Source organism: Entelurus aequoreus, linkage group LG20, assembly GCF_033978785.1.
Source record: "Entelurus aequoreus isolate RoL-2023_Sb linkage group LG20, RoL_Eaeq_v1.1, whole genome shotgun sequence".
Taxonomy (NCBI): domain Eukaryota; kingdom Metazoa; phylum Chordata; class Actinopteri; order Syngnathiformes; family Syngnathidae; genus Entelurus; species Entelurus aequoreus.
In genome coordinates, this window is record NC_084750.1 from 44547627 (window position 1) to 44560126 (window position 12500).

Here is a 12500-nt window from a genome sequence, read left to right on the forward strand (position 1 = left end):
ATTTGTGTTTTTGTTCATCATTACTATTAGCATTCAATCTTTTTCTCATTACCCTACATGATGTCCTTAGCTCATTTGTCAAATTTTTACGTTTTTTTTTCGGGGCCATAAAAAAACAGCTATGTTCCGTCATCATCAGGAGGAATATAATTTTAAAGAAAAATTTTATTTAAAACATTTGTACGCACGTACAACACTTAAGACCTTCAGTATATCAGTATGTGGAATTAAAAGATGGAATGGATTAAGCAAAGATATCAAACAAAGCACTAATATGATCCACTTCAAGAAACTCTTCAAACTTAAAAGTGTTTACAAAGTACAAAGAAGACCATATGAAATATAACTTACTTTACTAATTATTATCTATTTTTAATGTTATTACTTATGGAGTATATTATGAATAAATTGAGAACAGGAAGTGAACACAAGTTTTAGAAACTGCTATGTAAAGGAATAGGGGCAGGATTAAATAAGCTCTGCTTCTTCCTACTCCTTTTCGAACATGTTGAATAGAGAAACTGGAAATTGTGACGCATCATGTTGTATGCATGCATGTGTGATGCATCATGTTGTATGCATGCATGTGTGATGCATCATGTTGTATGCATGCATGTGTGATGCATCATGTTGTATGCATGCATGTGTGATGCATCATGTTGTATGCATGCATGTGTGATGCATCATGTTGTATGCATGCATGTGTGATGCATCATGTTGTATGCATGCATGTGTGATGTATCATGATGTATGCATGCACGTGTGATGTATCATGTTGTATGCATGCATGTGTGATGCATCATGTTGTATGCATGCACGTGTGATGCATCATGTTGCATGCATGCACGTGTGATGTATCATGTTGTATGCATGCACGTGTGATGCATCATGTTGCATGCATGCACGTGTGATGTATCATGTTGTATGCATGCACGTGTGATGTATCATGTTGTATGCATGCACGTGTGATGTATCATGTTGTATGCATGCATGTGTGATGCATCATGTTGTATGCATGCATGTGTGATGTATCATGTTGTATGCATGCATGTGTGATGTATCATGTTGTATGCATGCATGTGTGATGCATCATGTTGTATGCATGCATGTGTGATGTATCATGATGTATGCATGCACGTGTGATGTATCATGTTGTATGCATGCATGTGTGATGCATCATGTTGTATGCATGCATGTGTGATGCATCATGTTGTATGCATGCATGTGTGATGCATCATGTTGTATGCATGCATGTGTGATGCATCATGTTGTATGCATGCATGTGTGATGCATCATGTTGTATGCATGCATGTGTGATGCATCATGTTGTATGCATGCATGTGTGATGTATCATGTTGTATGCATGCATGTGTGATGCATCATGTTGTATGCATGCATGTGTGATGTATCATGTTGTATGCATGCTTGTGTGATGTATTATGTTGTATGCATGCATGTGTGATGTGTCATGTTGTATGCATGCATGTGTGATGCATCATGTTGCATGCATGCATGTGTGATGTATCATGTTGTATGCATGCATGTGTGATGTATCATGTTGCATGCATGCACGTGTGATGCATCATGTTGTATGCATGCATGTGTGATGTATCACGATGTATGCATGCATGTGTGATGTATCATGTTGTATGCATGCATGTGTGATGTATCATGTTGTATACATGCATGTTCCAAATAAACACAAACTCAACTCTACCCCTTGGGACATCCTTGCTTGACGTAATCATACATTTGATCATTTATATAGTAAAACGTGTATAATAAATGATAAAATACAAAAATGTAGCGTTATTAACCGTATTTTTCGGACTATAAGTCGCAGTTTTTTTTCATAGTTTGGCCGGTGGTGCAACTTATACTCAGGAGCGACTTATGTGTGAAATTATTAACACATTAGCGTAAAATATCAAATAATATTATTTATCTCATTCACGTAAGAGACTAGACGTATAAGATTTCATGGGATTTAGCGATTAGGAGTGACAGATTGTTTGGTAAACGTATAGCATGTTCTATATGTTATAGTTATTTGAATGACTCTTACCATAATATGTTACGTTAACATACCAGGCACCTTCTCAGTGGGTTATTTATGCCTCATATAACGTACACTTATTCAGCCTGTTGTTCACTATTCTTTATTTATTTTAAATTGCCTTTCAAATGTCTATTCTTGGTGTTGAGTTTTATCAAATACATTTCCCTAAAAAATGCGACTTATACTCCAGTGCGACTTATATATGTTTTTTCCCTTCTTTATTATGCATTTTCGGCCGGTGCGACTTATACTCCGGAGCGACTTATAGTCCAAAAAATACGGTAGTGTACTTGGTCCTTCAATGCTCATGTACATTTCTGCATTCCCTGGATTCATACACATGCACAGATGCAGGGGGTGCACAAATTCCTATTGGGGGCACAGCTCGACGTAAAAGTGTCTCCAGACTCCATTTAGCATGATAGCTAGCTGTTAGTCCTGCTCATGAGACAGCGTGTTTTGCTAGCATCCACATCTGCCCCCGTTTAATAACAGCGGTGCGATCTTTAACGCGCGCCGAAGACGCCACAGAAGTGAAACGAAGCGGAAATTTTCTAATGCCGCCCGGCGAGGTGGTCATGGAGGTCTATGCCCATACACAATGGCCTCTGGTGTGGGCGGGCGTCACTTCACGGGACTTGCTTCACGGGACTTCCAGACGAACCGCTGCTGCTTATCTGCTGCCGCGGGTCGTGGGAGTGCATCATTTGATATGGATGATGATCACACTCATTTAATTTTGGCAGCACCAATCGTAACCCTGATTAAAATTCAATTATTTGTGCAACCCTATTATTTAGTCCGAATGCTGTGTGACGCATGCTTGTTCCTAACTCTTGCATTTGGAAATGACCTTACTTTTTGGCAGAATCCAACCTGTAAAGCGCAAGGAGCACCCTGCCTTATAGACATGTAAACACGGGTGATATAGTGAATGTGATTGGACATTTGCTTTTTTGACACTGTGACAACAACATTCATCCAACAGAGGGAGGACAAGCTTGTAAAGACACATCCATCCTCAAACCTGTGTGTTGTCGTCAGGTCCAACCCAACCCACTGCATGACTCAATCCCTTCTGTCACTTCGTCGTGACCTTCGCAACGAAAGACACGCACACACACACATTCCTGTATTTCTTACCTTCTTGAGACGTTCGAAAAATGCCTACCTCTTTAGGACCACCCTTTCTAGATATATAAAGATGTCTATTTACAACATTAATAATATATATATACTATGCAAATATAACAAAGCTTGTGGTGAAAAATTAGTTGGAATTTCACAAGATAAAGGTCACAATTTCACAAGAAAAACTTAGAATTTTGGCAGTATTATAATAAAAGTCGTAATTTTACTCAACGCAAGTCAAAATGTTACAAGAAAAACTGAACATTCGTGCAATATTATGATAAAGGTTGGAATTTTACTCAATAACAGTCGCAATTTTACAAGAAAAGCTTAACATTTTGGCGATTTTATGAAAAGAGTCGTCATTTTACTCGACGAAAGTCACAATTTGATAAGAAAACCGTCAAATGTTGGCAATATTATAATAATAATCGGAATTTTACTCGGCAAAATTATGACAAAAGTCATTATTTTACTCAAAAAATGTCACTATTTTACAAGAACAACAAAACAATTGGCAATATTGTGATACAAGTCAGAATTTTATATGACAAATGTCACCATTTTGCATTAAAGAGTAATAATTTGACATGAAAAAGTAATAATTTTACGAGAAATTATTGCAATATTACAGAAACAATATGAGAAATTGTTCCCAATTTTATAAGAAAAAAGTCGACCCATTGTGAGAAAAAGACTGCTTTTAGTAATTTTTTGGGGGGGATTTTTTTTGGTTTGTAATTACTTTTTAATCTTCTTTATTTACTTCAAGTTATTACAGTATGTCTCTATATACATATTTATTGTATTTTTTTAATTAATTTTGGCCAAATTTCAATTTCTTACACACACACCTGTTATTTCATATGTTGACCAGGGAGGGGGAGCACTTTTAAAACCGTCATTTTGAAAAATCCCTCCTTTTTGGGACCACCCTAATTTTGATAGATTTCACCACCAGGGGTGCAAATGAGACATTCTCTATTAGATGCAATGGTTTTCCGTATATCGGGACCATGATTTATGTCCTAACTTGTTCACCGGTCCTCATGTGGAAGGTACTTTTCCTTGTTGATGTCTCAAGAAGGGTAGAAATACATATACACACACACACACACACACACACACACACACACATACACACACAAACACATAGACAAATCCAAACCAACCAGTTGCTCCAGATGGCAGCCACTTAAGAAACCCACGCCTTGATTCATGTGTCTGTCATCTGGAGGCACAGCACACACACACACACACAACATGCACACATACAAAGCGTGGACGTGACATAAGCTTTGTGGGTCCTGTATCGCTTGTGACACTAAAGAGACCCGCGTACCGCAAATCTGTGCAAACACTCCGACTACGTTTCCGTGCACTGAGTTAGTCTGACTTCTCAAATAGTTGGGCTCAAAATGAGCATTCTGCAAGCAATGGAAACACCTGAATCTGATCCTGTTTGGCTTTTGAAAAGTCGAATTAACACACCTGGATTATGCCACTGAAAACCAGCCTTTGTATAAACAGCCAAATAGCACAGACTTTTTGAGAGATCTCCTGAATCCGCCCATAATCACATGATAAGGAAGTAATAGTAATAAAGCGAACCACAAAACATGTATACTGTCCTTCCAGAGGAGAGGATCAACCACTTTATTTAACAGGAACATCATTCCTGGCGAGCGTGTCACACAACCAGTCCTCTGCTTTTCCGACAATCGACCCAGGACCCCATATCCCCATTTCGCTACCCGGGATATGCCTAAATTATTCTTTAATTCCGGACCTCCAGAATCAGCATGTTCTCATCCATTTGTGTCAACAAGATGAAATGAAGTCACAAGTTCACTTAATGTCCGTCGACACCCATTAGGAGCTTTCAAAGTGTCAATTTCGAGCCGCCCTGAAGACGGAGTATTTTATTTTGAACGTAAACCGGGTACTTTATTTTGTGTTTGTGCAGGACTTCCTGTCCAGCACTTGCAGTTTTTAGCAAAATTAAACGGATTTCTTGATTCGTTAGCGCTGGAATGCGTAACGGCAACAGCAATAGATGATATCTGTCTATTACAGTACCTGCCTATTACTGCTTCTACCTCTCTTTGTTTATAATGTAGATTTTCTGCTGGATTTACTTTCTGTTATATGCTGCCCTTTTTTTATTTTTGCTACAGCTGTTACATATACTGTAATATTGTACATGGTAGTTGTGATTTGTTATATATTATATACAAATATAATAATATAATATATCAGTATATAGTATATACTGTATATATAATATGTAAATATTACATATATATTATATTTTATATTGCTACTATGGTAAATTTTTTGTCTACTTTATACCTTTTGTTTTCGCCCTCCTTTTGTGCCCTTGTGTGCATTATCCTTTCCATCCTTACCCTTTCCTTCCCTTGTAACTGACCTACTGTGTGGAACAAGTTCCCTTGTGGATCAATAAAGTGTGTCTAAGTCTATGTCGGTGACGTTCCACGAGCGGTGGAAATTGACACTTTGACTTGAGTAACAACGGAAAGAAATGTAGAGTTAGAAATGCGCAAATACCTCAATATCCCAATTACAAACTGGTAACAGAAACTTCCATATTTCCAAAAACCTCTCAAATATTGCTAAAACATTTTAATGCTCTCATGAGTTGGTTTTTCAGACGTTTCGATTTTGAATTGTGTCACAAAAGCATGATGGACACACTTCTTTCGCATTTACAGGGCACCTAAACACCGAACCAGCGGGGCAACGAGCAGGAAAACTAAGGCAGGTCTTGGTCTCGCTTCCAATTGGGGCCGTTTTGGAGGTCCCTTCCCCGCAATGGAGGCCAACTGGCAGGCTCAGAGAAACCCTCATGTCCGAACAATGGCCTCTGAATCCACAATCCGTTTGTGAATACCTCGTTCACAATTTTCTCTAAAATAAATCCCTTATTTGTGGCGGTTACCATAGGTAAAGACGATCACCCGATGCCTTCGTCTTCTAGTGACAACCTACGGCAGAATGCCAGCTTCATTCGGACTCCAGAACAGATACAAGTGAGATGGAAGAGAAGCGTACACAAACCTCATCACGCTGCGTTTGTGCACTCCAAACTGGGTAGCAACAACTCTGTATTCCGGCAATTTGGTACACAACATTAGCAACCCTGATCCAAAGCGGTGTCGCGGCACAATCAGTCTTTTCCATCAATCCACGGAACTTATTGAATGAACTTCGAGACATTCGACAGTTTTCTTTACTAACTCCGTCTGAAAATCCTTTCGAAACAACTCTCTCCTTCCAGTCTTGGCTTCGATCCAGCATCCAACCCAGCAAGTCCGGGACCTTCTCAGTAGTAGTGTCAGGTTAATGCCACAATCTCGGAAAAATTTTTGACGCTCTCTGCTATTTTACACCAGCATAATCATTAGAAACGTCATATTTCTGCCAAAGTTCTGATGTGATGTCATAGGTCAACCGGAAAAGCAAATAAGCGCCCCTCATGGGGATGATGTTCGAAACCGGTTCTCGGGATAGTTCGATAAGAAAAGAACCGATTCCATGGATTCGAATCCCTTTTTGAGAAACGGTTCCCGTTATCGAAGCCACTATAGTAAAGAAAAGGATTTGGTTCTTTATTCGAATCCCTGGGAACGAATCCCGTGTCACAGGAAACGTCCTGTGTCTCGTCACAGGAAATGACGTAGTTCAGTCATTCGGCGGCAGATACAGAAGCAGCAACAACAATGGACCGGAAAAAACGCTCCAAGGCATGGCTTCACTTTACTAAGAAATTCGACGAGGAAACGGCTATCTGCAATTATTGCCAGGCTTCGCTTTCCTGTAAGGGGAGCAGTACAACAAGCATGTTGAAACATGTTCAGGCCGTACATAACCTGAAGGTTAGAGAAACATGTCGCGTCTTCGACACATGGAGAAGCAGCTAAAGAGATGACAAAGCACGCCCCTCTTCCTCTGCTTCAACCTGCAGTCCCAGTGATATTGCCGGTGAGTAACTAACGTTATCTGTTGCCGGTTCATGGGGGATGGTATTTTATTTTATTTTTTTCACAAAGAAATACAATCATGTGTGCTTACGGACTGTATCCCTGCAGACTGTATTGCTATATATTGATATATAATGTATATATTGTGTTTTTTATGTTGATTTAATAATAAAAAAAATATGTATATATATATATTTTTTTTTATTTCTTGTGCGGCCCGGTACTAATCGGTCCGCGGACTGGTACCGGTCCGCGGACCGGTGGTTGGGGACCACTGCTTTAGAAGATATGTTGGCGTACATGTAATACAGATACCCTCCAAGTTTTATTATCATTAGACTAGGTAGTTGCTAATCCCGCCTGTGCCCCTGTGGAGACATGTTCCTTGATGTTCAACCAATCTCTTTCAAACTTTGCAGACATGTGTTTGACACTCGCACAAAGGTGCGTACTAGGGTTGTACGGTATACCGGTATTAGCATAGTACTGCGATACTAATTAATCATTTTCGGTACTATACCGCCTCTGAAACGTACTGGTTCCGCACCCACCCGCGCCCGCGTCGTCGTCACGTCATGACATTGCTGGTTTTACAAAAAGAGGAGCATGTTGGGCAGCGCACACACACAGAGTACTTACAAGCAGACACAGTGTGTAGACAGAAAAGGGAGAATGGACGCATTTTGGTGTAAAAAGTAAAGGTAAAGGTGAAGTTATAACACTGAAACACCCTCAGGAAGAGCTGCTTTAAGACATGGCTAGCTAGCTAGCTAGCGGCTAACATCCATCTGCCGTCAACAGTGTTTAAGCTACTTCTAAATCACTAATCCTGGTCTCCATGGCGACAAATAAAGTAAGTTTCTTACAAGTATCATTATCACTGGAGGATGAGGAATAGCTAAACATGCTTCACTACACACCGTAGGAGGATACAATAGCTCGCTGGCATCACAATGTAAACAAATGCCATGGGTGGATCTACACCTGACATCCACTGTAATGATACCAAGTACAGGCACGTATCTCGTCGATACTACTATATTTACGTCGATATTTTTTGGCATCACACAATCTTATTTCGGTTTTCTTTAATTCATATTATGTTTATAAAGTCAGTAAATACGTCCCTGGACACATGAGGACTTTGAATATGACCAATGTATGATCCTGTAACTACTTGGTATCGGATTGATACCTAAATGTGTGGTATCATCCAAAACTAATGTCAAGTATCAAAGAAGAGAAGAATAAGTGATTATTAAATTTTAACAGAAGTGTAGATAGAACATGTTAAAACAGAAAATAAGCAGATATTAACAGTAAATGAACAAGTAGATTAATAATTCATTTTTACAGTTCATCCTCAATAATGTGTACAAAATAATAGGTGTATAAATGACACAATATGTTACTGCATACGTCAGCAGACTAATTAGGAGTCTTTGTTTGTTTACTTACTACTAAAAGACAAGTTGTCTAGTATGTTCACTATTTTATTTAAGGACTAAATTACAATAATAAACATAAGTTTCATGTACCCTAAGATTTTTTGTTCAAATAAAGCCAATAATGCAATATTTTTGTGGTCCCCTTTATTTAGAAAAGTACCGAAAATTATCGAAAAGTATCAGAAAGTATCGAAAAGTATCAAAATAATTTTGATACCGGTATTGGTATCGGGACAACACTAGTGCGTACCAAATTTTGTGGCGATTCGGCTAAACGTCGTCAAGTTACAGTGGTAGATTTTTATAGAGCACATTGAGCTGTGTGCGATATATTCCAAGTCAATCCGACACTACGGGGGTAACAGCGCCACCATGTGGTGTGTGAGTCAGAAACATGAGTCAGGCAAACTAAACTAGCAATGGTGAAAGGAGCTTCTTCATACTTTCCATGAACGCTGGAGAAATCCTTATAAACCTGCTTAGGATTCTTTCCTATCCTATAAGAATGTGGGAAATGTGAGTTTTTAAGGGAGATGTATTGCATGGTGTCAATGGATGACAGGTGTTTGGTAGACATGGAGAGGCCGCCTCACCCGGTGTCATCCTGCTGGAAGCCCTCCAGCTCGTCCCTCTGCTCGGCCAGAGAAGACTCCAGGTCCAGGTAGGTGCCATTGGGGGAAAGCTGGAGCGCGCAGTCGTCGAGCTGAGGAACAGAAACAAAGAGGATTGTTTTGAAGACTTCTGAAATGTGACAATAGTCTGTCCAGCACAGGTGTCAAACCTAAGGCTCGTGGGCCACATCATTCTAATGTGGTGCGCCATATCATTTTAGTCTGCTGCGCCATATCATTTTATTCTGGACGGCCGCATTTTATTGTGGCTCACCACGTCATTTTATTTATTTGGCCTGTCCCATGAATTTAAAGTGTCCCGCCACATAATTCTAAAGTGTCCCGCCACATCATTTGAAGCGGTCCGGCATTTCATTTCATATTGGCCCCCCCGCCACTTCATTTTATATGGTCAGCCAAATGTTTTTATGTGGTCAGCCATATATTTTTTTTTAACATTGCCCACAAAATAATTTTATGTGGCCCACCACATTAGTTTAATGTGGCTAACTACATCCTTTTATGTGGTCTGCCTTATCATTTCATCGTGGCCCACCACATCATTTTATATTGGCCTGCCACATAATTTTATTGTGTACCGCTACGTCAATTTCATAAGGTCCGACACATCGTTTTTATGTGGCCCTCATTTTATGTGGTCCACCACATCATTTTATATGGCCCACCACGTCATTCTAATGTGGCCCGCTACATACTTTTATGTGGTCTGCTTTATCATTTTATCGTGGCCCACCACATCATTTTCATAAGGTCCGACACATCGTTTTAATCTGGCCCTCATTTTATGTGGCCCACCACGTCATTTTAATGTGGCCTGCTACATCCTTTTATGTGGTCTGCTTTATCATTTTATCATGGCCCACCACATCATTTTCATAAGGTCCGACACATCGTTTTATGTGGCCCTCATTTTATGTGGTCCATCACTTCATTTTATATGGCCCACCACGTCATTCTAATGTGGCCCGCTACATACTTTTATGTGGTCTGCTTTATCATTTTATCGTGGCCCACCACATCATTTTCATAAGGTCCGACACATCGTTTTAATGTGGCCCTCATTTTATGTGGCCCACCACGTCATTCTAATGTGGCCCGCTACATACTTTTATGTGGTCTGCTTTATCATTTTATCGTGGCCCACCACATCATTTTCATAAGGTCCGACACATCGTTTTAATGTGGCCCTCATTTTATGTGGTCCACCACTTCATTTTATATGGCCCACCACGTCATTCTAATGTGGCCCGCTAAATCCTTTTATGTGGTCTGCTTTATCATTTTATCGTGGCCCACCACATCATTTTATAGTAACCTGCCACATCATTTTATTTTGTACTTTATTGTGTACCGCAACGTAATTTTTTGTGGACCGCCACATCATTTTATTGTATACCACTACACAATTTTTTGTGGACCGCCACATCATTTTCCTAAGGTCCGACACATCGTTTTAACACGGCCCTCATTTTATGAGGTCTGCCACGTCCATTTGAATGGCCCACCACCTAATTTTAATGTGGCCCGCTACATTCTTTTAGGTGGTCTGCCTTATCGTTTTATTGTGGTGCGCCATATCATTTCATCATCATTTTATAGTAGCCTGCTACAAAATTATATTGTGTACCGCTACGTCATTTTCATAAGGTCCGACACATCGTTTTAATGTGGCCCTCATTTTATGTGGTCCACCACTTCATTTTATATGGCCCACCACGTCATTCTAATGTGGCCCGCTACATCCTTTTATGTGGTCTGCTTTATCATTTTATCGTGGCCCACCACATCATTTTATAGTAACCTGCCACATCATTTTATTTTGTACTTTATTGTGTACCGCAACGTAATTTTTTGTGGACCGCCACATCATTTTATTGTATACCACTACACAATTTTTTGTGGACCGCCACATAATTTTCCTAAGGTCCGACACATCGTTTTAATACGTCCCTCATTTTATGTGGTCTGCCACATCCTTTTGAATGGCCCACCACATCATTTTAATGTGGCCCGCTACATTCTTTTAGGTGGTCTGCCTTATCGTTTTATTGTGGTGCGCCATATCATTTCATCATCATTTTATAGTAGCCTGCTACAAAATTATATTGTGTACCGCTATGCCATTTTAATAAGGTCTGTCAAATCCTTTTAATGTGGCCCTCCATTTAATTTTATTTGTTCTGTCGCCTCATTTTATGGGGCCCACCACATCATTTTACTGTGAATTATTATCCCAAAATGTTACTGTGGCACACTACATTATTTTATTTGGTCCGCCACTTCATTTAAATTGGCCCTCCACATCATTTTAAAGTGGCCTGCCACATCTTTTGCGTGTCCAGCCACAATTTTTATCGTGGCCTGCCGAATCATTTTTTGTGGCCCACCACATAATTTTACCGTGGATTATCACTTTATTTTAATGTGGCCTGTCCCAAAATGTTACCGTGGCACGCTACATTATTTTATTGGGTCCGCTAGGTCATTTAAAATGGCCCTCCACATAATTTTACCGTGGCCCGCCACATACTTTGCGTGTCCAGCCACAATTTTTAAAGTTGCCTGCCGAATAATTTTTCGTGGCCCACCACATCATTTTACTGTGGATTATCACTTTATTTTAAGGTGACCCGTCCCAAAATGTTACCGTGGCACGCTACGTTATTTTATTGGGTCCGCCACGTCATTTAAAATGGCCCTCCACATAATTTTAAAGTGCCCCCTCGCCTTTTTTTTATGTTTATCAAAAATAAACTTCAATATCTGCTTGACTTACAATTTGAAAGCAAGTTATCCATGGACCTGTAAAAACAGTTGCCTTTACAAGTTGTGTAACAGGGCTACTACACGTTTATATTCATATATCTTACATGTGGCCCTCTGAGTGCAGCCATGTGGCCCTCAATACAAATGCTCATCTTTTGCGTGCTGTGGACCGACAACCCCCTTAAAAAGTTAGGTCTCCACTATGTTTCACACCCTTGTTTGAGCTTGTAAAGTGAAAGAACTTTCCATCTGGGGGGTTTCAGCATGAGTGCAAACAATGGGAGGGCCCTTTGTGATGTGGCTCTGCTCTAAAACGCCGGAGAATTAACGTGTCCGGGGGGTTGCCAGTAAAGGCGCTAGGACTTCAAAGTAAACAAACACGAGTGTTTAGGGTATACGTTGAATTTAACTTGTCGCTAAAAAAACCCCACCGACGGCGCCCGGCATCTGCTATTGCTCG

General features: G+C 40.0%; 1 protein-coding gene across 1 annotated transcript in view; it reads right to left on the reverse strand.

Moving 5' to 3' along the window:
* Window positions 1-12500, reverse strand: part of LOC133636286 (FH1/FH2 domain-containing protein 3-like) — a 142688-nt gene that overhangs the window by 116449 nt on the left and 13739 nt on the right. The window contains 1 exon segment of the mRNA XM_062030145.1: window positions 9236-9345. Coding sequence (XP_061886129.1) covers window positions 9236-9345 — 110 coding nt within the window.